This window comes from Uloborus diversus, chromosome 6 (genome assembly GCF_026930045.1).
Source record: "Uloborus diversus isolate 005 chromosome 6, Udiv.v.3.1, whole genome shotgun sequence".
Lineage (NCBI taxonomy): Eukaryota > Metazoa > Arthropoda > Arachnida > Araneae > Uloboridae > Uloborus > Uloborus diversus.
Window position 1 is genome coordinate 84,310,114 of NC_072736.1, and position 23,013 is coordinate 84,333,126.

At 34.7% G+C, this 23,013-nt stretch overlaps 1 protein-coding gene across 5 annotated transcripts in view; it reads left to right on the forward strand.

The window, feature by feature from the left end:
• LOC129224233 (eukaryotic translation initiation factor 3 subunit G-like) overlaps window positions 1–23,013 on the forward strand; it is a 109,835-nt gene that overhangs the window by 79,015 nt on the left and 7,807 nt on the right. For 4 of the 5 annotated variants that reach the window (XM_054858653.1, XM_054858654.1, XM_054858656.1 and 1 more), the window contains 3 exons: window positions 3,854–3,984; window positions 6,658–6,782; window positions 13,589–13,692. In XM_054858653.1, coding sequence (XP_054714628.1) covers window positions 3,854–3,984; window positions 6,658–6,782; window positions 13,589–13,692 — 360 coding nt within the window. The remainder of the gene's footprint in view (window positions 1–3,853; window positions 3,985–6,657; window positions 6,783–13,588; window positions 13,693–23,013) is intronic. The other variant, XR_008580682.1, reaches the window with a different exon arrangement.

Genomic DNA, 23,013 nt, shown 5'->3' on the forward strand with positions numbered 1-23,013 from the left:
CCCTAAGTACTAACAGTGAAAATCTCGAGGCAAACTAACAGAGGGAACACAAATAAGGTTAAAGTTTTTGAGGAAAAGGGAGTTGATAGTACTCTCTTGGAAGTCAATTAATTCATTTTAGAAAACTTTTTGCACTGACAAGTAATGATCAGCTTTCTAAAGGGGGATTTTCAGTAGTGAAAGTCATTTCAGCACTTTCATGCAGTCTAGTATCAGTTGAAAGATATTTTTTCTCATAAACAAAAATATACTGACAAAAAAGGTCCTTAAAGGTTTGATGCTATCATAAGAGTATGTTTAATCAAGATGCGGTGATTGGGAAGCAATTAGTGCATATATTATCAAGGAGAAATGATTTTGTTTTGTCAAGATATATAATTTAAAACAAAAAATTAAATAAGTAATGGAAAAATCTCAAAAAGGTGCTTAACAATCAGAGGCAAGAGAAAAGCTTGGTGTGCCTTCAAAAAGCAATAAATTAATGGCCCTTAAAGATTCTGCTCAATCTGATTCATGTAGGCAGTGAAGGAATGAAAATTAGCCTTAAACATAAAAAAATATGTATAGTAAAAACAGAGGCTCCGCTAACTCTTATTGATGCTAGTGAGTTTTTTAACTGTATGTAGTATATGATTAATTTAATCTATTTTTAATAATTAATGCTAGAATAATTAAAGAATATGTACTATGCATTGTTTTTTTTTTTTTTTTTTTTCAAGCAAAATTATTCTTAATATGCGTCCCAAATTTTCTTATAAAAAATCTCCTACAGGGTTCGTACGCTCCGGGAAAACCTGGAATTTTCAGGGAAAATGATATAGTTAAAAATGTCAGGGAATTTTCCAATTCCCCCAACCCCCCCCCCAACCCAAATTTTTTTTTCCAATTTTTTTCCCAAAGAATTTTGTGCTGTGAGATCTAATCTTCGTTTTTATTGATGTTTCCTGAAAAAAATTTAAATTATTGAGGTTAAATGACGCTGGCAATAAAAAAGTGGCAACTCGGAAAAAACTTTCACAGTCGCCATTTTTGGCCCTCAATAGTTCCCAAGGAAAAATTTTCTCTTGTGAACAGGAATTATGCACAAACTCAACAGGGGGAAGACAATTTACTGCTTTGAAATCACAAGCCTGAGGGTGGGAGAGTCAGTCAGGAAAATCGTTTTTTGACCGGAAAGTTTTTTCAGTAACGTGTGAAACGTGGGCACCATGTTTGGTCATTCACATGTTGGAAGTAGACACGATGCTTAAAAGCCTAGGTTTCCAAAAACAAAGCAAAATTGGATGTTTTCTTTCACTGCAAACTAATGAAAGTAATGCAGAATGTGCTACAATTTTTTTTAATATAATTTTTGAAAATGTACCTAATTTTCTTGAAAAATGAAAAATTTTGTTCTTAAAATTTAATTTTATCTTCATTGCCTTGAACGCAAATGTGCTAAAAACTTTTCTACTCAATTGTAATTTCATGAAGATTTATTATTTTTTAATTGTGTTCATACTACAACTTCAAAAGATTATTTCTTAATTTTTGGCGTAGCCGCCATATTTGGTCATCCCCAAGATGGAAGTACACAAGACTTTTTAAGTGCCAGGGTTTCCGAAAACGGCATTGGATGTTTATTGCAATGCAAACTGTTGAAAACAATGCAAAATGTGCTTTTTTTGTGAATAATTCGTAATTATTTTCTAGAAAAATGCAAAATTTTATCTTCAGAATTGTTTTTATTCTTATTGATTTAGTCTCGAATGTGCTAAAAACTGACTATTTTGTCTTAGTTTTTTTTAACGATTATTAATTATTTAAAACTATTTTCGTGCTACAAATTCAAAAATCTACTTATTATCTTAAATTTTTCACTTAGTCGCCATATTTGGTCATTTGCAAGATGAAGTAGACTTAAATTTCCAAAAAGAGAATTGCATGTTTATCTCAATTTACACTAATGAAACAAACATAAAGTGTGCAATAAATTATGAATTTTTAAAAATTAATTATTTTCTAGAAGAGAAAAATTTTAATGTAAGCATGATTTAATATGCAAAAGAAAAAAAAACTTATGATTATATATTGGCATTGGCCTATGATCGGCAGATGTTGATTGTCGTTATTATGCATAATATGGTGTGTCGATCTATGCAACAAGTTAATCATATTTATACTGAAAAATAGCTTTGTATTTTGCTCACTATGTTTTGTGTTGCATACTAATAAGAAAATAAACATACATATGGTATTGTAAACCAAAAGCGGATGCTATAAGATTGCTGTGTGATTACAGCAAAAACTTTAATATTACACATGAGACGTGGCATCAAAAAAATGCTAAAATAAGTACTTTGTTTTCAACAAGTTTTGAATGAATGAAAACAATTTTGATCAAAATGTTTAAAAAAAACTTAAATTTTGAGAAAAAAAAAAGAAAAAAAATCTAAGATTTCTTCTTTTTTTCAATCTAAGGGGAAAAGTTTCAGTTCTTTTGCATGGCTGCTCTAAATAATTTTAATTATTTTGAAAATATTGTAATTTAAACTTAATTTTGAATGAAGCGAGTAAACTGGAATTTTCTAAAAAATTACCTGGAAAAGTTGGGGAATTTTGTTTAACCACAAGTGTATGAACGCTGTATGTGTTAAAAGTCGATCGCTTCTACCCCTGTTTAAGCAATCATTATAGTTTTTCAGTATTTTTTTTTTTTTTTTTTTTTAAAGTTTTGGAACACTTTTTGTAGAAAATTAGTGATTAATTTTTAAATATTCTGTATTCAATCCTTTTATTTAGTGGCTGTCCATAAATGATGTCGCACTTTTTTCCAACTTTTTTGACCGCTTCCCCCCTTTTTACAAAGTGCCACACTTCACCATACATATCCTCTCTCCATCCTTTGTCACATGTCACTATATTTTTTTACCTATTATAAAAATAATGCATGATGTCATAGTATTTTTTACCCTCTCCCTCTTCTTGTCACTGACTCACGTCACAAAACCCCCTTCTCCCATGACATCATTTGTTGATAGCCTCTTACTTGAAAATTAAACTTGGAACATACCACTTTTAATTTTAAAAAATGTCTAGAGAATTTTTACAACTTTAACCCCTGATACAAAAACTGTTCATATATAAGAAATTTGTCTCGTGTTTATGCAGTATGGAACCCCAATTTTGGAATCTCAAAATCAGGAAAACTCGAAGCCCAGAATTTTTTTCCTTAGATATATTAAAATATATTTTCCTATTTTCTTTTTCTTTTACATTTAAAATTGTTAACGGATGACTATTGCCTGTTGAAAACTGTTTACAGCTTTTTACATTTCATTAATACTCGCGTGTCGTGTGAAGTATCTCTGTCTTGCTGTAATTGTGCAGCAATATTTAATTGCCCGCTTACAGCTCATGATATTGATTTTCTTATTAGTATACAACACAAAGTCTAATAAGTAAAAACAAAGTTATTTTTAGCATAAATATGATTTATTTACTGTATCTATAGGCATGTTATTTAATGCACAAAATAAAAAGAAGTAACACAAAATCCCAAACATTCCTGATTTGGGATTTTATGTACTGTTAAAAAAATTATAATGTATGTATATCTTACTGTGAAAGACAAAAATCTGGGAACTGTTGACATTCCCTAACATCTATATTTATATTTAAATTAAAGGTTATAGTTCTAAAAAAAACCTTTCTCCTCTCCTTTTTTTCCTTTAAAAATTTTAGGAATTTTTTCCTGAACTTGCAATCACTCCCGATAACATATTTTAATTGACATTTGCACACTTTAATTGCTCTGAAAATTTTTGAATTAGTGAAACACATAAAACAATGGTAATCATTCATTTTATTGCAGTCCTGTGAAAACTGAAGCAGAAATAGCCCCTGCATGTATTATTTGCAAAGGCAAACATTTGGCGGATCAATGCAGTCTTGTGAACACTGAAAGCACAGAAGCCCCTACATCTGTCACAAAAAATTCTCGAAGTAAGTCATTTTCACCAAAGCATCAATTTTTAACAACAGTGTTGCTACAAACAAAGATTTTCTCTTGTGATATATTTTATAAATTTATCATAAAAAGACAAAATCTGGAGTCTTATTTTCTTAATTGGAATTTTATTTTTGTTTTTTAAATTTAAGTTTTGTAATACTTATTTCTAAATGTATAATACCCTGAAAGCAAAAGAGAAAGAAAACAATACATACTAAAATCCATCGCCTCTAAAATTTAACAATATTCCCCTTCAAAAGCTTTTCTTGTTGCACCATTAGACCTCAGTATCAATTTTCATCATACTCAGGCTGCTCTCTTTACTGTTATTTTGTGAAACTAAATGTTCTTTGAATGTAGACGATAGACTTCTGAAAGGAGCCCTCAATTCTCTATCGTTACAAAAATTGACCTAAATTTATCTTAAAACCTGAGAATAAGTTGATAATTCTGAGCTCATCCTCCTTCTCTTAATTTTGCAAAAAATTGCTCAAATTTGCAATTTCAGAAGTCAGTTTTGCTCATTCTTCTGGGGACCGTGGGTGTTTTTTTCCAAACTACAATGCGAAGGGGGGGGGGGGGGGGGGCTCCCTCCTGCCGAAACCTCCTCTCCGTACCAAAACTTCTTTTCTAAAAGCTTCAAGGGGAATATTGCCCATTCCCTTTAACTCGGTTCTGCTTCTGATGTCACAAAAGACAGTCTGAAATTGTTTTTTTACAACTTAAAAATTTTGCTGCATACTTTTTCGTCAGAGAGATAAATTGACCATAAAGAATCTCAGAGCTGCAGCCAGGGAAAGCGGCGCCTTCTCAGCGGCATTTTTTGCCTCCTGCAAGTAAATATTTAAAGAAAAAAAATTTTACACCTTCCAGAAGTCTGACCAGAGGGAATTTTGGTCCGTTAACGGACCTTTCACAAAATTCCGATCAACCAAAACGGACCTTTCGCAAATATCTTAAATATTTTACTATGGGGTGACATCAATAAAAACTCGAAAAATGTAACAATTATAAAATATTTTTAGTTTATAAATCTTTGTTTTGCATGTGTGTCTCCAAGCATTTTATTTGACTTTCCCATTGAGTTTATTTTCTACTATTGTATATAATAGTCTAATCAAGTCCAATAGCTTATTCACACTGTTAAATTTTATTACTTTTAAGTAAATTATGATCTAAAATTAGCCGCACCAATGTGTAATTAAACTTTTTTTCAGATTTATGAAATTCTAAAGCTAATGATTCTATTTTAATTAAATGATTAATTCATTACCAAAAATGTATTACAATAATATACTAATATTATTACACCATTACAATAAATTTATGTATAATCAGTTTATTTTTCATTTTGTCCAGTTTTGTCCATTTTGTCCAGCTTCTTACAGCGTCCCGGACTTTTTACAAAAAAGCAACCCCGCTTCAGATTAGATGCAGGGTTTTTTTTTTTTTTTTCCAGATTTCAAAATTCTTTTATTTTAAAACCTTATGCATATATGTTTTGAAATTATTAATAGTATTTTCATTTCAATGTTGCTTGTTACTAAAGTAATCTATGATTTTTTTTTTCGACAAGTAATGAAATCATTTGAAATTGAGTTGTGAAAATAAGTAAATATATATATATATATATATATATATTAAGTTAAAATGCTGTATCCATTCATTAAAACCTAAGTTCTTGATCAGGGAATAGCTTAGTATGACTGGTTGTTGGAAGATTTCAATTTGTTTTACATAAATATGTCTATTCTGCCCTGTGCAGGTAAAGGGTAATAACTGCACATTTTTTTTTCTTTTCTTTTTTGTCATTTATTGTGCATTATCTTTACTGTACATAGTCATTTATTTGGTTTATGCTGAAAAAGAGGCACGAAAAAGCGTCTTAATTCCAACATTTTCCTATTGTTAGTACTGAATCCACCACTCATTTTTTCAAATATCTCGAAAACTAATTTCTGCAGATACTTCCATTTACCTGCACATGGCAGTATTATTTAAGTAAGTGAAACTACATTACTTCTATTCTTTAACTATCACTTGTTATTTTTGCAGCAGCAATTATACTGCTTGAAAATTCAGTTCAAGATTATTTCCATTTAAATATTTTTAGTTTTATCATGATTACACATGTCTATAAGGGTGGTTTTAATAATTTCTTAGAATTCTTATGTTAACTGGTTCCTGAAAGTAAAGTATTTCTTTTAGATTTCCTATAATATTTCTCTGTTGATAATTAACATACCATTTTTACCAAAAAAAAAAAAAAGAGCATCTTTTCAAAATATATTTTTAATTAACAAATTAAACCATTTTAAAAACTGCATTTTATTTAATATGCGATGCTTTTGAGGGAGGGCAAAGAAAGGAAACCATTATCATTGGGAACATAAATCAGGGAAATTTGGTGAACTTAATCAGGGAAAAGTCGGAACTTTTTTTCCAGTTTCTGTCGCCACCCTGGTGCATTAAAAATGACACTTATGACATATTTAGCACTTAGCAAAAATGACAGTAATAAAGTAATTGAAAGTCGAGAAATAAGGTTTCAATTCTTATTTCTAGTACTGCCTATATTTATTCTTTTTGTTTTCTCAGTTTTACTTATTTTGCTGTTTATCTTACAGTTTTTATATTTTGAGTTTGTTTAATTTTTTCTTATATAGCTACTATTCGAATAAGTAATCTACCTGCAGAAACTTATCATTCGGATTTGCACAAGTTATTTGGATCTTTTGGAAAAGTAGACAAAATTTATATAGTGAAGACTTCTTTAAGTGGCAAGTGTAGTGTAAGATGTTATTTTTGATTTTTTTTTCTGAAATGTTACTAATTAGGGGTGCACTCGTGTATTTTCAAGTACTGGAGCTCCAGTGATAAATAATTAAGACCTGTGTCTATTAGGGCTCGACCGATGGCATTTTTTGGCCGATGGGCCCAGGGGCGTAGCTAAGGAGGGGGTTTTGGGGACAAAACCCCCCCCCCCGAAAAGTTAGTCTCAAAAAAAAAATGACATACCTGCCAACTCTACTGGTTTTTCCGGGAGATTTCTGGATTTTGATCATTTCTCTTGATTGTGTATAAGATGTAAGGAGCATTTGGTTGTACTAAGAAGGAAAATAAAAAATTCTTTTATTTCCTAACTAAGAACGAGAAATCCGTCGTAAACACCTACTGTATTATTTAATGATCTACTGGATTTTTTCCCCAGTAGATGTTGGCAGGTATGAAATGAGAAAAAGAAGAGAGAAGAGAAAGAAAAAAAAAGAAGAAACGGGAAAAATTCCAAGCGATTATACATATATATATATATATATATATATATATATTTATATATATATATTTATTTATATATATATATATGTATATATATATATATATAAATATAAAAGAAGTAACCCCCCCCCCCCCCCGAAAGTCGGGTCTAGCTATGCCACTGGATGGGCCAATGCCGATTGTTCAAAAATAGCCGATGGCCGATTGTTTTCCTCCAAATAGCCGATTGCCGATGGCCGATGCCGTTGGCAAAAAAAAAAAAATTTGAATTTTGATATTTTAAACTCAAATTATGTTTTTCGCCATCACAAGTTGCGACCGGACCCTACTCATTGGAGTTATTGTTTCTAGAAACTGCTCCTGTCCCCCCAAATCTGACACTTCTCCTGGGAGGTTACGTGTGTATAGTTGTGTGTGTGTGTGTGTGAGAGTGTGTAGGCGCGCATGAATGCGTAGGCTTGTGTGTGCGTAGACCTGTGTATACACGTAGGCATGTGTATCTCTCTGTGTGTATTGGCACTTGTGCATGTGTAGGCTTGTGTGTGCATAGACTTGTGTATGCATATAGGCGCGCGCGTGTGTGTGAGTGTGTATGACCGTGTGTAGGACATGAACGCCACCGACCAGGAGAAGCGGATTTCGGGGGACATTGCTCAGGACCGAAGGGACCACGCCTGCAGAGTACGGTGGGTTAGAGTGCTGTAGAGGAAGGCAGGGGGGGGGGAATAAAATCAGCGTAACGTCAAGGACAGTCAAATGAAAACAATAAGCAATCGTGATTGCTCAAAAAAATCTAACAGAAATAAATTGATAAGATTGTCAGGGATTTAAAGGATCATTGATTCAATTCACTTTACTTCCTTTCTACGAATAAGGAATTGTAATCACACAAAAAAAATTAGATTTCGACCTAAATTTGTATTTTACGATCACCAAATTTAAACTTCACAAGTTTTTTCGGCACATATGTACATGCATATGTACCTAAGAACATATAGATGACCGAAATGTCCATTTTGAACGCCTCCTTAGTTAATTATCGCTAATTCTCTTGTGATGTCTTCATGCGCGTAAACTTGCGTCACTCAAAAACGTTAGGAAATAGTAAGTTGAAAACTAATACGTATGTAGTATGATCTAAAAGTTCGAGGACAAACTGTATAAAACCTTACCCTGAATAGTTCACATTACTGAAGAACATCTATCTACAAAATAGTCATCTTGAACGACTATGCACTTCTGCCAACGTTCGTATAGCTTTTAGAAGGACTCCTGGAAGACATTTATCGCAACCTCCTGTAAGGCCTCTTGCGCTGCTACTTTAACTTTATCGTGGGAAAGAAGGCGACTTTCATGTTGAGGATGCACGGTTCGATTGGTCAATATTCTGATATGACAAACAAATAACATAACGTTTCGTCAGGCTTAGCTCTGTGTGATGTTTACCTGTTCCCAACAAAAAAACATTTGCATGGACGCCGCTTTCTTCCGTCAGGAGAAGATAAAGCTGCATCACAGAAGGTAGCGAAAAATGGTTTCCAGGAGTGTTTCCAAAAGTTATGTGAACACTGGCAGAAATACATACTGACTCAAGGTGACCTTTTGAAGGTGGATGTGCTTCAGTAATGTGAACTATTCTGGGTAAGGTTTTATACAGCTTCTCACCCGAACTTTTTGACCGTACTACGTACAATCTGTATAGGGTGTAGTTATGCTTCTCCTTTTTTGACTGCTGTGTGATGGAGGACAAAGAACAAGAGCCAAAAAAAAAAAAAAAAGAAAGAAAGAAAGAAAGGAAAAAACAAGGAAGAAAAACAAAGAGACTGTTTAATAACCAATTGATTTTTTTTTTTTTTTGATTGAACATATAACTAAAATTTCAGTAATACTGTAATAATGTATGCATTTAGGTACACTAAATATAGTTAGGAAACATTAAATTATGTTGTTTAATCATTAAAAAAAATAATAATAATAAACTATGAAACTGTCAACAAACGCAATCGAAGTGGAAAGATTGCACGTAGACATTTTTTAGTCATCAAACAAAAAAGGAAACAGATAAATTACAATATTAAATCATAATTGGAATATTTTCATACTTATTTAAAATTTATTAATAGAAAAGTTTGCATTTTTCATAAAAGCTATAACAGTGACATAACTTTTGCATAAAAAAGGAATAGCCATGAAAAGAGCGAGGTCCGTAAAACGCAGCTACAATAAACAAACTCATTAATTACACCAAGTTAATAACTGAATACATATACTACTTGATCTGATGTTTGCTCACATATTATTGAACAATTTGATTGTTTAATCTTTTATGAAGCACTACAAACAAGTTCAAATTAAATTTTTCAATTTAACAATAATTTTCTGAAATTTAAAAAATTGCATAATAGAAAATCCTTGAAACTTTTCTATAACATATTATTAAAAATATGATGCAAACGAAAATAACTTATTCATTGATTTTATATAAATACATTAAAATAGTTACTTAAAACAGAAAAAAATTCGACCGCTGTTAATGATGCAAAAAAGATGGCGCATTACGAAATATAGGTGAAACAAGTATAAGAAATATGCAAAATGACATTTCTAGAGCAAAAAAAAAAAAATCGCTAAATATTTAAGAAATGCTTGAAACGACGAGGGTTGGTTAGTGGGGTCACATTTTGATTTTGGAGTAATTCTCAACATTAAAATTCGGCCCCAACTTCAGCCTCATTTTTTTAGTACAGAACCGCTACCACCAATGCCTCGAGGAGTTTCTGAATCTACTTCAGCACTTCCGAAGAAAAAGTTTAAAAGTCCCTTTGATTTCCGAAATATGTCACCATTCAAAACGTCTTTAATCAATATCTTACATTAATGCTGTACATTCTTCCTAAACAATAGATAAAGCTTGAAAAAAAAACCTCTAATTTTATGAATGGTGTTAGTTTTAAACAACTAAGAAGTATAACTAGAGTTTAATTTCAGAAATTGAGGGAGTGAGAGGAGGGGCACGCAAGTGTTCTCGAAAATACAAAAAATAGTCATAAAATAAGAGTTTAAAATAATCATAAACATTAAGCAGAAAAACCCTTCTAAAACTTGCAACAGAGTTTGTTTTGACTTGCAGTGGCGGATTTAAAATATAGCAAATGTTACAATTGCGCGAAAGGCCCCATAACCATAGGGGCACCGTAGGAGTTACAAAAATGCTTATGATAAGTGTTTTACAATTTCTTTGATAGAGAAATAGGGCCCCCTAATGGCGGATGGAATAGGGTGTCGAAAATGTATTTAAATGTATGTAACGACGGGCCCCAAACTTGTAGCTCCGACGAAGCGGTACAGAAAAGACATTACTGCGATTCATATTACAAATATCGAAAAATTAAAAATTACAGTCGGTTTAACGGGAATCTAACAAAATGAAACAAAACCGGTTTCGCCATCTCATATTTGTTACCATGGTCTCCAATTCGGCAATATATCACCAAATGATAGTCAGTCTAATACGCTTATATTACTTTTCCATTGAAATAAGTAATTAATAGCCACAAAAATGAGTAAATAGGCTTTTTAGAACACCCGATTGAAACCAAAAATGAAAGTGCACAACTGAAACGTACGTACACCCCACATGCGAAAATTTAGCCTTCTACAACTTACCATTTTTGAGTTATCACTTATAAGAGATACATACGTACATCCAACCGCAAGAAACAATGCAATGATTAACTTGTTTGGTACCTGAATGCAGTATTAAAACTCTTTCAGGGGTGACTAAAATAGAAATTCATACTGAACTTTAAGCAAACAATTTAATGTAAAAACAATAACTCCTTTTACTTTGTATTAAAAAGTAAAACAACAAAGGTTCTTTTCTTTTTTTTCAAAAACATCGGCCAAGTCTATCGGCTTTTCGATGTCTTTTAAGGCCGATGGGCTGATGTTTCCTGCAAGTTAGCATCGGCCGGCGATGCCGATGGCTAAATTGCTGAACCATCGGCGCCGATGCATCGGTCGAGTCCTAGTGTCTATGATGACAGATTTTCAGTTTAGGGAGCATGGCTGATATAGTAATTATCAATAATTGTCACTAGTGATGTACCAAATATTCGTTCGGATTTCTGCATATTCAGCAGACAAGCCGAATATTTGGTTCAGCCAAATACTAAACGAATTTAAATGTTCGTTAATTGGTAAACGAACATTTTTTTTATGCAAGGTGAATATTACTATGTTTTAATTTTATGAAGCAATAACATGAACTGTCAAAATTTGATACATGAACAAATATTTAAGGGGAAAAAATGCTTACTGTAAAGATGAATATTTGGCCTGAAAAAATAAATTTGAGCAGATATTATGTGGAAGGGAACAATTTTTTCTAAAAACACAGTATGGGGAATGAAGTCTCAGTGCATTCCAGCACAAGTGCACTCCTGGTAATTGTTTTAATAATTAACAAACTATGCTTGTTGTATTATAATAGTGAAAAACCCTAAAAGGAGCTCATAGTTAATAACCAAAGTTCTCATAAAATTTAGTTTTATTATTATTATTTATTTATTTTTTATTTTATTTATTTATTTTTATTTATTTATTTATTTATTTTTATATTATTTTATTTATTTTTTTGTCGATTTATAAATGCAAACATATGGAACAACATTTACTTTTTTTACAACTTTATTATTTTTTACTTTATTATTTTTTAAATTGGGACAGAGTAGTGGGAGTTTGTATCATACATTAAAGAAATCAATTTAAATTTGGAAGATTTTGTTAGTATAAACATTTTATTTTACATTTATTTAAACACATAATTTCATTTTACCGTTTTGTTTAAAATAGGAGTATTTTATTTAATTTTTGCTTATGTGATGATTCTTAACTAAGCAACTTAGATCTAAGTATTGTAATAACTTGAAACTAGTGTATCCTGTTTATTGGTAGCATGTTGACAATTTCAAGTATTTTGATGTAGAGGTTTAGGCATTAATATCTGTTTCATAAATGGTTGATAAACATGTTGACCTCTACCCTGGGCTATCGTTTCCGCCTTATTCTGCTTATCTGTGGAATTTAATGTGTTAAGAATCTCAAACATTTGAAAGCTTTTTAAGTTATAACAGTGCCTTGGGGCTATGGGGCGATTGATTTATAGCTTTAAGTGAATAATTTCAACAAAGAGGTTTTCTCTTCTCGCCTATTTTTTATATTGCTTTTGAAAAAGATAACTATGGATCAAACGCTTTTATATTTTTTCTATGTCACTACTTTCTTATGAATGTAATATTTATATGATTGCTATATCTCCCTCTGTGCTTTTAGAGAAGCACTTTTCTCCTAAGCTAGCTATAAAGCGATAACAATTGATTTTTTACAAGAATAAAACAAAATATATGAAAATTGAGCACCAGCCCTCTTTGAGAGATATTCCTATAAATTTAACACTTAAGTTTTTAACACTAAGGTTTTTATCGCCAAAAAATCACCTTTACAATTTATTTTTAAAATGGTTAGATTGAATTTATTAAAACTTTTTGTGCACTATTGTTTATGGTTTTTAGAATATTCTATAAATTTTTGATCAAAAATTGTCCACAGACAAGCCTGTGGCAGAGCTTTTCCCAGAGCACCTTTGAAGAAAGATGATTTGCCTTGTTCTTTTTATCTCAGCTGATATTTATCTGCAACCAACTCCATTTGAATTTTGTCAAAGTATTTATTAATCTCTTCCCCTTTCCCCCACCCCACTTTCTCAGATCTTTTTTTTTACTTTAAAATTTTTTGGCGGCCATTTGAAGTCTAAAGTGCTTTTTTTCACGAAAAAGCTTTTCATATAGGAAGTATTGCTCGTAATGCTTGTTCATGAATACACACACCCATTCTTTTGAGTTATGAATAAATATTAATTATTGATGGACCTGAGGTTTATTCCAAAGTGGGTGCTGTGGCACCCTGGGAACCTCAAGGAGAGGTGAGGCGTGTTGCAAAGGGTGCACAGGATCAATATGTACTGTATAACAGAAATGAACTAGGGTTGCATGGAAAAATTAGATTTCTTCAAAGGATGCTACAAGTCAGAAAAGTTTGGGAACCCCCTGGAATGGACGCAAAGGGAAGTAGTGTGGTTGTGCGGTCCACATCATTTTTTTTTTTTCTTCTCATTTTCTAGTTGAACTAAATATTATAAAAAATTCAACAGGTTCGTTCAGGTTTATTTCTATTCTTGTGTGAATTTTCATTCATTTCATTTTCGTAAATTATTTGTTATGTTTGTACTTTTATGCCTATAGCTTTGCTGTATACTTTTAGGGCTTAGCTTTCATTCATTATCTTGATCATGAAGAAGCATCAAGAGCATTTCTTCTAGACGGACATACATTTGGGACAAACATTTTAAAAATTGAGTGGGCCAAGTAAGAATACTTTTCATTGTTTTTGCTGATTTTTAAATAAAGGCAAACTGTTAAATCTTTTTTTTTTTTTCTGTCTAACAGATAAATTAACATCAAAAATGTAACCATTAATTTTTGAGTAATTGTATCTTTTGCGATAAAGAAGAAATACTCATGATCATTTTTACTAATAATGGCAGATTTATCATTTTACTATAAAGCAAAGAGATTATAATTAAAGTAATTTATTCCTCAAATGATGTCACTCTTTGATGGGCAAGGGGTGTTTGTGAAATTATCATAAGGGGCAAGGTTAACAAGAAATGTGATATCACCCCTTTTGGTTGCAAATAAAAGCATTTTTTTTACTGCAATATGTTCATGTTTTTTACATGACATACAGATCTGCCAACTCTTCTGCATTTCATGGAAGCTTTTGACATTCAGTCCCTGTTTTCCGCTTTTCTACGCTGATGATCAATCCTCCGCATTTTTGTATAACAGAACCATTTATGCCTCAGACTTAAATTCATAATGTCAAAGGAAAATTATGTAGACTTTTTTTGAAAAGTCTTCTGGCCATTCTTTAGATATTGCTTAAGCAGCATAGAGTTTGAGAGGGAATTTTATGTAAAAAATTTGCTTAGTATTGGAATAAATTAATTATTAGGGACAAGACTGCAGTTTCTGGATGTGATAACTGGGCTGTCGGTATGTTGCACGTAATTTTACCTTAATCATGGCTTAAAAGTGGTAACTTGTTGCTTAATATAATTGAGGGTTAGATAATGAAGTATGAAGTGAAAAGGGGGGCACTTGAAACCAGCGCGAGCACCGAGACCACAGGTCTATTGTACTATCCCCGCTTAGACTACTAAAGGAGCCCAGTAACAGAAATAAATCTCAGCAGTTGCCTAACCGAAATTCTAGGCAGTTCCCGGGGATCTACATAGTGGTATCCCAAGTGCTCAAATCTTTGTGCAGAGTAGAAGTCACATTCACATAGCACATGAATTGAGCTTTCATTAGCCATATGACATCCTCTACACGAAGGGTTGTTGGTAACACCCATCAGATTAAGGTGAGTATTAAGAGAGCAGTGTCCAGTTAGTAACCCAACAGAGTTCTTGATCTCATTCCTACTCAAGTTAAGCAGTTCCTTGGACCTGAGCCAGGGAGGCTGCTAGTTCAGAGTCTTGGCCTGTCTTTGAGATTCAGACTGGAGCCACAAGCCATATGATTCATCTATAAGAAGGTTCTTTGCAGTAGTCCTTACTGCATTGTAGGGCAGGCAGAGGACAGACTCTGGTCCCATAAATGGTACATTGGAGCCCTACTTAGCTAACTGATCTGCCAATTTGTTACCTACAATGTCACGGTGACCAGGAACCCAGTAAAGGGAAACCCTATTACTGCCAGCTAGTCTTACCAGTGCATTATGGCACTCCCAAACGGTTTTGGTAGTGAAACAGTTACGATTGAGAGCTTTCAACACAGCTTGGCTATCAGAGAATATTCTGATAACCTTCCTGCTTATGCCTCGTTCTAGGCAGTTGTTTACACAAGCCAATATGGCTAAAATTTCTGCCTGGTAGACAGTAGTAAGCTTCCCTAATGAGAAGCACAGATTAGTGTTATTGCTGCTGCAATATGCACCAAAACCAGTTCCAGATGCAGTCTTGGAACCATCTGTGAACCAGATTTCGTGTGCATTGCCAATGATATCCTGTACATCTTTCCATTGCTCTCTGGACAGAAAAACAATGTTATCATTGGCATTAAAGCTGAATTGTTTTAACATCCAGTCAGAAGGCATCATAAAGTAAGGATGCTTACTAGTCTTTGCACACAGTTTATCGTACAGAGACAGGTAACGAGGGGACTTCCAGAGACCCATGAGCTTGAGGCGGTACCCACATAGAATCACCTCCATTTCCACTTGCTTATGCAACGGAAGAAGGCTAAGAAGGAGTTCAAGGCTATGGGAAGGAGTAGTTCTCATGGCACTAGTGATAGCAATAGTAGCCATCCTTTGTACTTTTGCGAGGCAGCCCTCAGCCGTTACGGTACAGGTATTAGCCCACCAGGCAATTGCCCCATGGCCGTAGGTACAATTACTCTAGTATAAACCCAATGAGCGATTTTTGGCGAAAAACCCCAATTATTACCAATTGCACGTCTGCAAGACCAAAAGATTCTCTTAGCTTTATGGGCAATTTGCTTAAGGTGAGAATTCCATGTCAAAGTTTTGTCAAAGATCACACCCAGGTACTTGACCTCACTAGAGTAGGCAAGAGGAGAACCAAAGAACTTAATTATCTTCAAGTCTTTGAGACGTTTACAAGTGAAGGGAACTAAATAAGTCTTATTCGGATTGACTGCAAGACCTGCCTCCAAACACCACTTTTCAATTTCCTTAAGGGCAGACCCCATGAGATTTGTAACAGTATCATGGAACCTACCCCTTATAACAAGGTTTATGTCGTCTGCGTAGCCAATGCAGTACAGACCTTTGCGAGGAATTCTTTCCAGAAGTTCATCAACCACCAGGCACCAAAGCAAAGGGGAGTGAACACCTCCTTGTGGGCAGCCACGGCAGTTACCCACCATCATAGTTTTGCCCAGCATGCAAGCTTTTGCCATACGGGTTGTTAGCAGACTATTAACCCAGGTACATATCATGGGATCAATTCCCTTGTGTGCGAGAGAGTCATTAATAGTCTCAGTAGAGACCTTATCAAAAGCTCCCTCAATGCCAAGGAAAGCAGGGAGAGCTACTTCTTGTCCATTTACTGCACTATCCAGAGCTGTTGTCAGCTCATCAAGTGCAATCTCAGTGGACCTTCCAGGCTGATAAGCATGCTGGCACTTAGAAAGAGGGTTGGTTTTCAAAACACAATCCCTGATGTGCCTATCGATCAGTTTCTCCAGAGTTTTTAGGAGAAAAGAGGTAAGACTGATGAGTCTAAAGGCTTTCGCCACATTGTAGTTTGGCTTGGCTTGGGTATAAAAATTACTTTGCAAGTTCTCCAAGCATAAGGCACATAGCCAAAACAAGACAGGACCTGTAGATCCTACAAAGATGTTGTGTGATAATATCCACACCCTTCTGCAGGAGAGCAGGTATAATATCATCTGGTCCAGCAGATTTAAAATGCTTGAATGAATTAATGGCCCACTCACAACTTTACCAGGGGTCTCAATTTCACGCGCTAATTTCCACCTTTCCTTACTACCACATAAGGAGTGTAGCGGAATATCAGGATGACTTTCGTCATCTTTAATTATAGAGCCAGGAAAATGTACCCTAAACATCTGTGGTAAAGTACTTTCCCTATCTTCAGTAAAGAAACCATCTTCCTTTTCAATGGAACCCATTTGACAAAATTTGTCTCTAGAGAGTTTTGGCAGTGAGAGACGCTGTCGAAATGGCTACAGAACTGTCTCAAGTTATCCTGTTTACTAGTTCTTATAGCCTTATTGTAATTATTGCGAGCTTCATGGTACAAAGACCAATCGCCCGTTTTCTTGGCTTTATTAAGTCTTCTGCAATTCTTTCTTAATCCACTAAGATTTTTACGCCACCAAGAAACTTGTCTTGGTAAACTAGTGGAGATTGCATTGCAATTATGTTGATAAGATTGGAGTATAGAATGTTGAAGTGAACCAACAGCTAGTTCCAAGTCTATCAACGAAGTAAGTTTAAAATTCTTACCTGCTAGGGAGACCCTTAGATCTTCCTGATAGGAATCCCAAGTTGTTCGTTTGGATTCCACCAGTACGCTTAGTGCAGGACCTGAAAAAGTCATAAGGATTAGTCTATGGTCAGATAGGGTAATCCGGTTTGACACCTGCCAATCATTTACATAGTTCAGTGCTCTGTCGTTACATATTGTTAGATCAATGACTTCACACGTCTGTTTTGGGTAATAAAGGTAGATTTATTACCTCTGTTGAGCATATTTAGGTTGTTACCTAACAGGTACTCTAAATGTTCCTCACCTCTCTTGTTGCAATCACTACTTCCTCACACAATGTGGTGAGCGTTAGCGTCATAGCCAATAATGAACTTCAGCCTTGCATGCACACAGAATTTTACAAAATTCCTGGCTGAGGTCGCTAAAGGAATCTTATCCTCATAGGGTAGATAAGCTGACATGAAACATGCTGAAGCACCATCATCATTAAATACTCGGATGGCGACGTTATCACCGTCAAGAAACTTCGGTAGGCAGAGAGCATTCAGGAGCTTGTTAACAACTACGCAGGCTCTCGGTCTACTACAAGTCAGATCATAGAAGAGATTACCACAGCTACCCAGACCGAGGATTTTCCCGTGGTTGACCCAGGGTTCCTGTACTAGGGCAATGTCAATTCTTCCTTCAGCCAAGTCTTTACTGAGAAGAGCAGTAGCAGACTGGCAATGATTAAGGTTAAGCTGCGCAACAATGATGCCAAGCACCGCCATTGCAAAGAGCGGGGACCCACTAAGGGGCAGTTTCTTTGTTAGGATGAGTATCCTGCAAGAGGGTCTCATCCGTTAACGTGACATCGGAATCTGCATCTGAAACATCAAGATTTTCTATAAAGTTCGAAATCGAACTAGTAGTGGATTTAGGAGAGTTAGAACCATTATCTTTGCTCTCAATACTTAAGTAGGAGTAGATTCAGATGGTGTCCCATCCACCGAAGTTTCCACCTCTTCCATTAGGGGGTTAGATAATAATTAACTTCATTCTCTTAACACCTAGTGGCTCATGAAGCTGCTAGCGTGGCATTACATTCAATTTCGGCTCCTTGGCCAGGGTTCCCACGGGCCCTCAAAAGTCCCTATAAGGGTCCTATTTTCAAGTATTGTTTGTAGGGGCCCCTCTAAAGACCATATTTTGTAGTCAAAAACTCTAAAAATTAATCAAAGGCCCTATTTTTTTTAGGATTTGTGTCATTCTGTATCAAATCAATGAAAAACAATTTCTTAACTTGACTTCTCAAATTTTCATGAAACTTTTCGACACCTTACTCTTTTGATGCCTTAAATTTATCTATATTTTTTAAAAACCTATTATCATAAGTGATGTGTAATTAGTTTTTGAAGCTTGTTAAACAGACCTTTTTTTTAAAAACATGCGAGCAGTGTTTTAAAGTGTTAAATCGAAGTTCTATGGGAGCAGCCGAGTTGTATAACAAATTTATTAGGATCATTTTGAAGGTACTTACATGCACTTTAATTTTGTATGCAGTTAACTCCTAATTATGCACAGAATAGGGTGGGACCGTAACCGTGGATAACCAAATTCTGAGATAATAAGTAGAACACAATATTAGTCTATGCCAGAGGTTCCCAACCGGTGGTTCGCGAACCCCCAGGGGTTCGCGAGGTGCAGGAAGGGGGTTCGCGAAAATTTCGGTGCAATGGCGGATTTTTCCTAGTTTGGTAAAAAATTATAAAATATTCAATTTGCACACATAGTTACTAAATTTTTTTTTTAATTTGAAAACGCGCCAGACTCTTGTATTAAGCTCAAAAAAAAAAACAAAATCTTTCAGCGGTTTTATAATCTTGGTTAAAAAGAAATTTTCTCTTTTTTTTTTCGATAGACAACAAAAAGAGATGTCCTTCCTTCTTTATTGCGAGGCGCCATGCAGAAACGTTGTATTGAGCTGTGACGGGGATCACGATAACCTTAAAAAGGCGCCATCGCGTGGAGTCAATCAAACAATATACATAATATACATATGTCGAAAAAAATAAAGAATTCTCAAACAATGCATCATAGGGGTATTATTTCTAATCTGGTTGAAATATAACTAGGGAATTTCCGTCGAATTCAGTCATCGAATAGCAGACATGACAGCAAAAAGCTCCAAACTTAAAATTTATTACTGGATTTTACCCATCTGTTCGTTTTCAAAAATATATAACATCAGCATGCTCATAGTTCTGGGGAAATAGTTGTTAACAGACGTATTTAGAGATACTTTAGAGATGCTTGAAAACAAGTGATTTTGTTTGCAATTGGTTTTGCTACGTGAACTTGCTACTCTGTTTGTGAAGTTATAATCGTGTTGGTAATTTTTATGATTTAATAACTTTCTGCTGTTATGGATCGATGGTTGAAAACTGGTAGTTTGGTTGAGCGACAAATGGACAAGCAGTCAATCGATCAACCCTCAACATCAGCAGTAACTTTCGAATCAACACAGGATATTGAAATAGATAGCTGTAATGAACTGCCGCCTCCCCCGACTAAACAGAAAAGTGAACTAGGGGAGAAAAAAGGAAAAAAGCGAAAATATGACAGTGACTATTTACAAATGGGCTTTTATTTTACTGGAGAAGAGTCTGAACCTAGACTGCTTTGTCTTATTTGCAACGAAGTTCTAGCGAACAGCAGTTTGAAACCGTCACTTCTGAGAAGACACCTCGAAACAAATTATCCAACACACAAGGACAAACCTATCGAATATTTTAAAAGAAAATTGGAATATAATAAAAAGTGTAGCGTCTCTACGTTCCTGTTAGAATCCAACGAAGATAGTAAAATGGCCCTTGAAGCTTCATATCGAGTCAGTTATAGAATTGCAAGATCTGGACAGCCACATACAATTGCAGAAAATTTAATTGGACCGTGTGCTAAAGATATTGCTAAGTGTATGCTGGGAGAAAAGTCAGCAAAAAAAAAATTGACCTGGTTCCGCTATCAAACAACACAGTATCGCGCAGAATTACTGATTTGGCAAGTAATGTGGAGAAAGAACTTGTGAATAGAATAAAAGAGAATAATTTTGCGATCCAGCTTGATGAGTCGACTGATGTAGCAAACGCTGCAATATTACTTGTCTATGTTAGGTATATTTTTAACGATACAATTAAAGAAGATGTACTATTTGCAAAACCTTTGAAAATCAACACAACTGGAGAAGCAATTTTCGAACTGGTCAACAGTTACTTTGAAGAAAATGGAATAGATTGGTCTTTGTGTGTGGGTGTGTCAACGGATGGTGCAAAATCAATGACAGGAAAATTTGTTGGCTTTGTGGTGCGAGTAAAGAAGATCAACGAGAAAATTGAATGGACTCATTGCTGCATTCATATACAAGCATTAGCATGTAAGCGTATTCCCGCAGAATTATCCGCTACTTTGAATGATGCGGTAAAAATTGTAAATTTCATAAAATCACGTGCCACAAACTGCCGTCTATTTCACGCGCTTTGTGAAGATTTGGGAAGCTTTCATGTTACTTTTTTTCTTCACACAGAAGTTAGATGGCTTTCCCGTGACAAAATTTTGACACGCTTATTTGAATTGAAGTCAGAAGTCCAAGCTTTTTTTGTTGATCATCCATTTCACTTGTCCACTTGCATATTCGATCCTCTTTGGATGCAAAGGCTTGCATATTTAGCTGACATCTTTTCAAAATTAAATGAATTAAATCTATCCTTGCAAGGTGCAGTTGTTAATATTTTCGTTGTATATGATAAAATTGAAGCTATGGTAAAAAAAATTGAATTTCTGGATCCAATGCCTGGAAATGGGCGAGTTTTCTTGTTTCACTTCTCTTAGTAGTTTTTTATCAGAAAACTCAATGAAACTTGATGAAAGCGTTAAAAGAAATGCATGTGAACATCTGCAACATCTTGAACTAACTTTTGACGAGTATTTTCCTAATAGGCGCAACGTCCCTCTCTCAAACGACTGGATACGCAATCCTTTTGAAGGAAATCCATGCTTAGAGAACACCCTGACATTACCTGAAAAGGAAATGCTCATCGAGTTATCCTGTGATAATTCATTGAAAACTACCTTTAAAGAGCTCTCGTTAATTGACTTCTGGCTCAGTGTAAGAAATGACTATACCGTTTTGTCCAAAAAAGCAATTCGAATTTTATTACCATTTTGTACAACATATCTGTGCGAGAAAGGATTTTCCTCCTATACTTATCTCAAAGATAAATACCGAAGCAGATTGAATGCAGAGCCTGATTTAAGACTCAAACTGTCAGACATTGAACCAAACTTTCAGTTTCTTTGTTCCGTCAAACAGCCACAAATATCGCATTAAGGATTTTTTCCCCAATTTAAAGTATGCTTAAAAAAAATAGTTGGTTTATAAAACTTATTGTTTATAATTTTTCTTGTAGATGTAGTTTTAACTTTTTATTAATGTTTGCACTTAATGATATTTTACAATTATATTTTTGTTTATTGCAATCAAATGCTGCAAAAAATGGAAAGCAAACATGCTGTTTTTTTATTGTTTCTTACATGTTACTAATTTCAACATCAAGGGGTTCGCGAACTTTTTTGCCTGTTCCAAGGGGTTCGCAAAGAGAAAAAGGTTGGGAACCGCTGGTCTATGCAATAGCTTTAGATAGATCAATAATATTTGCATCCTAACTAAAATAACATTATAATAAAAATGCATGTAAAGCTGAAAAAGGATCATTAATTATAGCAAATGGAGTTCACACATATGCGAGCAAATGGTGCAAACAGATTAATTGAAATATTTCAAGCTAGGTTACCCCAAAAATGCAGAGGTGAAAGTTTTTTTGAACAAGGTTAATGCAGTCACTCGATTACACGCATAAGTCGTACAGATATGAAAATCAATATAGTGCAAATTTAAAGCAGTAAGTACACTGGTGTGCAAAAATTAAGGACGAAGTCGAAAAATTAGCATATCAGCTGAACGAAGAGGCAGAGTGGACAGAAAGACCAATCAGGAGATTAAGTAAGGTGATGTACGGTAGCACATGCGCAGATATGCAGGCAGACGTAATGGGGGAGTGTCTGAGTAGTATAAAGCATGTTGTTGGTGTAAGATCAGTATTTATGGCAAAGAGATTGCACGCCGTATAGCAGTTAAAATCACACAGAGTTGCTGCCTCAGCAAGAAATGGCGAATAATCAATCTGTTAGACGACATCTGGATGCTTTTACCCGAGGTCGAATCATTGGGAAGTTGGAGGAAGGCCGCAGTGTGACAAGTGTGGCTGCAGGGTTCGGAATTGCTCACAGCATCGTTTCATTACTTTGGAGACAATTTCAAACTACAGGAACAGCGGGTTCAGTAGTGGTCGTCCACAAGGAACCACACCCGCAGATGACCGGTATATTGTCTTACAGGCCAGAAGAAACAGGCGGCAGACAGCGGGAGAAATTGCTAGACACACGACACAGGCGACTGGACGACCGATATCGTGTTTTACCGTGGCCAGAAGACTGCACGGTGGTGGTCTGTTTGCACGACGCCCTATACAGTGTGTACTTCTAACCCCTGCCCATCGGAGAAGGCGTTCTCTGTGGTGCCGGGAACACCGGAATTGGAGAGACAAGG